Here is a 4,286-nt window from a genome sequence, read left to right as displayed (position 1 = left end):
TTTCGAAACAGGGTTTCTCTGTATAGCCTTTGCTGTCCTGGAACTCACTCTGTAGATCAGGCTGGCCTTGAACTCAGAAATCCACCTACCTCCACCTCCCAAGTGCTGGAATTAAAGGCATGCGCCACCATTGCCCAGCATCACCTGTTTTTTTAAATTAAATTTTACTGGAACACAGCAATACTCATTCACCTATGGATTAGCTATGATTCCCTCACTCTGTAATGGCAGAGATATATGGCCTTGAAATAAAATACACGAAAACCTATAGTATCCTCTGGCCTTGTTTAGGAAATGTTTTCCAATCATAGGTGCCCACATACGTAAGGTATTCCTACCCTGAGCTCAATCCAAGTGCCTACCTCCTATTTGGTGGCACTAAAATTGTGGTGCGGTCTCACACCTGAGGTGAACTAATGTGCCCTGGAATACCTTCCATGGGTTCCTGGTCTGTCCTGCTTCCTGGTCCCCACAACAGCTATTCCAAAGCATAAGTCTCAAGTACGCTTTGTCTATCACAATCCCTACACATAACTGTCCCCCACTTCAGACCGAAAGGTTAGTAGATCTCAATTCCTTCTCCTTTAACAGATCAACACTCTCGGCTCTTCCTCTGTTCTCTAGCTCTGCCTCCTCCAGGCAGGATATAAAGCTACACCCTAGTTCAGAAGGATCGTTCTTAACCGAGCAGTACTGTTACTCTCTTGTACCATGCCTGAGCTTCAGCCATTCCCTAACATCCAGAATCATTCACACCACAAGCTCTGTAAGACCACAGTGATTATTCCTGTTGTCTTTTAATCATTACTGCGTTTTCAACTTAAACAAAGTAGTTTCACATATTTGAATAGTGCTCAAGAACATTTATTTAAAAATAATACTCATTATTTATTATAATTATAAAATGTATTTTAAAATACTTTTATTTAAAAATAATATTTCAAGTCTATTTTATTAAAGATGATCAAGACAGAAAAAAGGCTAGAAAGAAACCCAAACACTGACATATTATGATTCTATACTATTTTATTTTTCTATGAAATTAAGTACTCATTCAAATTTTTAACCTTGTGTATACAGAAAACAGTGTTTATGGACACAGACCATGTTTCTCTTACATATATGGTTTAAGTTCATCTAGTTGTTAAACTAGTTTAGAAAAAATTCATTTTTAGGCAAAATTTCTGTTTCAAAACTCAGGCTACTTTCCATTCTACTCAAAGTCAACATAATATAGTTTTCAAAACAGACTTAAACCTAGAACCTAGACTAATAAAGCTACAATGAAAATATTTAAATAGCTGCAAAGTAAGTTATTTTATATCAGCCTATATCTTGGATATTCTTCACAATAACAAATTTACTACAGAACTTGGTGGGCTAGAGAGATGGCTCAGTGGTAAGAGTACCCACTGCTCTTCCAAAAGTCCCGAGTTCAAATCCCAGCAACCACATGGTGGCTCACAACCACCCGTAATGAGATCTGACGCCCCCTTCTGGTGCATCTGAAGACAGCTACAGTATACTATTTATAATAATAAATAAATCTTTGGGCCAGAGCAAGCAGGGACTGAGCAAGTGGGGTCTACTGGAGCCCAACAACCAGACGAAGGCTCACAACTATCTGTACAGCTACAGTATGTACTCATATACATTAAATAAATAAATAAATCTTAAAAAAAATGAACTTGGTAAGTCACTTTAGCCAATCTTACCAATGCCTGCTTAGTATATTCCTCTCAAGTCTTACCTGGAGACTGGGATGACAACCAAAGTCTAACAAAGTCTTCACAACCTGAAGATGACCTTTATTGACAGCAATATGAAGAGGTGTCTGTCTACGTTTATTACGAGCATTCAGGTCAGCACTGCCTCGGTGTAGGACTTCTATGACAGCACCCTCATCTCCAAATGCTGCATGGTGAACGGCTCGGTCTCCATCTTTATCCTGAAGATCAGCATGAAAGTTCAATCAGGGAAGAGTTAAGAAAAAAAATCTAAAGCTATAAAATATCACAAACCAAATTAACTGCAGAAAAGTTGTGAAAAAGTAAATATAAAACTGACAAATGTTAAAACTTAGTCAGTGTTATTACACCATATTGAACTAAGCCAATATCAGGGTATTTTACTAAAACAGCAGCTCTAGGGATCAAACCTAGGGTCTCACATAGGTGAGGCACATGCTCTACAGCTGGTACCATCCAGCTCATAACAAAAAGTCTTTTAGACAGAATCTGATGTAGCCTCAACTGGCCTTAAGCCCTCCTGCCTCAGTATCCCAAGTCCTGGCATTTCCACAATGTACAACTAAACCAGGCACAAGACAACTACACTACTATCAGTTGAATGCTAACAAAAAAAGATATAAAACAGTGTGGTCGTGTCACCTTTACACAGGAATTGGATATTAGTCAAATTACAGCTAAGTCAGATGTTGCATCTAAGTATGGAATATATCCACTTCTTTGTATCTGAGAACAGAAAATCTTAAAAATAAGCCGGGTGGGAGTGGCACACTCCAGTACTCCAGAGGCAGGGACACACAGATCTCTGTGAGTTCCAGGCCAGTTTGGTCTACAAAGCAAGTTCCAGAACAGAAAAAGCTACACAGAGAAACCCTGTCATTAAAAAAAAAAAAAAAAGAAAAAATCCAAAATTCTATAATTCTTTCAGAATTAAACTATGCTTGCCATACTGTTTGTAATAGCCATACTTCTAAAGAGATGAGAGATTAACTTTTTTTTACATAAAAGAAACTACTTTATAAAGGAGAAAATTTGCACTGTACCATAAAGGTACCATATATTATATATCAAATATATTTACATAGAATTAACTTCATTTCCTTTGCAGAGATAGATATACATAGAGAAAGGTACTATAATACTCCTACTATCTCCCTGAGAATACTGTACTTCAAATATCAACACCACTACACTTGAGTATAAGCCTATTCAACTATTTGTCCAAAACAGTGACCCCCCCAGTCTTTGCTCAGTACCCAGCAGACTCCCTAGATTTTACAAAGGGTTTAAAAACTCATTTAGTACCCACGATCACTTAAAAGTACTTCTCAAGGATCACACAAGTAAACACTGCTGTAATTAAATACTTCTGAAACAAATGAATAGACACAAAACAGGTACAGAATTCAAGAGAGGTTTGGTTTTTGTTTGGTTTTGTAATATTTGCCTGTTATCTTTCAAACAGGCATCAAGGGTAATATTTATGTAGGAATTTGGTTTAGTAACATTTCTTGAAAAGGTAGAAATTTTCCACCTTGTGGACATTTCTAGCTGAATCAAAATAGGAGTTGCAGAGAAAATCTCTTGTGTATAACTTGTCAACAAAAACCTTACGGCCTATAGAAATGGGCAGAATAGAAGATGGGACATTCAGTAGGCAGAAAGGATTCTGGGATAGAGCAAAATGAGGAAGATTTGGACCCCAGACATAGAAGACAGTTGCATATAAACTAAGGACCACGTAAAGAGCCACATAGCAGAGCTTAGAATAACGGGATTATTAAACTCTAAAGCAGTTGGGGAACGTGCCTAGGTACATGGCCTAGGTACATGGCCTAGGTACATGGCCTAGGTACATGGCCTAGGTACATGGTCTAGGTACATGGCCTAGGTACATGGTCTAGGTACATAGTCTAGGTACATGGTCTAGGTACATGGTTTAGGTACATGGCCTAGGTACATGGTCTAGGTACATGGCCTAGGTACATGGTCTAGATACATGGCCTAGGTACATGGTCTAGGTACATGGTCTAGGTACATGGTCTAGGTACATGGCCTAGGTATTTCTAAATATATGTGAGTCTCAGAGTCATTCTTTCCAGGAGCTTGGGGCCGGGAGGAAACATACCTACAGAAAACTCCTTTCGACAAGGAGGTTTTGTTATATTTCAATACTGAGAAAGAAGTACTAGCAAGGAACCAGGGAAGGTTCCATCCTCACACTTCTGAACAGCATTGTACTCAAGCATCACAAGCATATGTACAGGTACACACGCATCCTGAGAGAGACCGAGGCAGAGGCAGAGACAGAAAAAAAAGACAGCTGATCTTCCTAACCATCAATCTGAATTTTTTCCCTGTAATTTTTAAAAAATATCTTTCCCTATGTGTGTATGAGAAAGAGAGACAGAGACAGAGAAAGGAGAGACAAAGACAGAGAGACAGAGAGAGAAAGGAGAGACAGAAAGGAGAGACAGAAAGGAAAGGAGAGACAGAGAGAGAGAAAGGAGAGAGAGAGAGAGAGAGAGAGAGAGAGAG

General features: G+C 38.7%; 1 protein-coding gene across 2 annotated transcripts in view; it reads right to left on the bottom strand.

Moving 5' to 3' along the window:
- Positions 1-4,286, bottom strand: part of Mib1 (mindbomb E3 ubiquitin protein ligase 1) — a 105,484-nt gene that overhangs the window by 42,902 nt on the left and 58,296 nt on the right. For both annotated transcript variants that reach the window (XM_031364963.1, XM_031364964.1), the window contains exon 11: positions 1,751-1,948. In XM_031364963.1, the coding sequence (XP_031220823.1) occupies positions 1,751-1,948 (198 nt within the window). The remainder of the gene's footprint in view (positions 1-1,750; positions 1,949-4,286) is intronic.

This window comes from Mastomys coucha, unplaced genomic scaffold (assembly GCF_008632895.1).
Source record: "Mastomys coucha isolate ucsf_1 unplaced genomic scaffold, UCSF_Mcou_1 pScaffold13, whole genome shotgun sequence".
Taxonomy (NCBI): domain Eukaryota; kingdom Metazoa; phylum Chordata; class Mammalia; order Rodentia; family Muridae; genus Mastomys; species Mastomys coucha.
The sequence above is the reverse complement of the archived record's forward strand: the minus strand, read 5'-3'. Positions and strand labels throughout refer to the sequence as shown.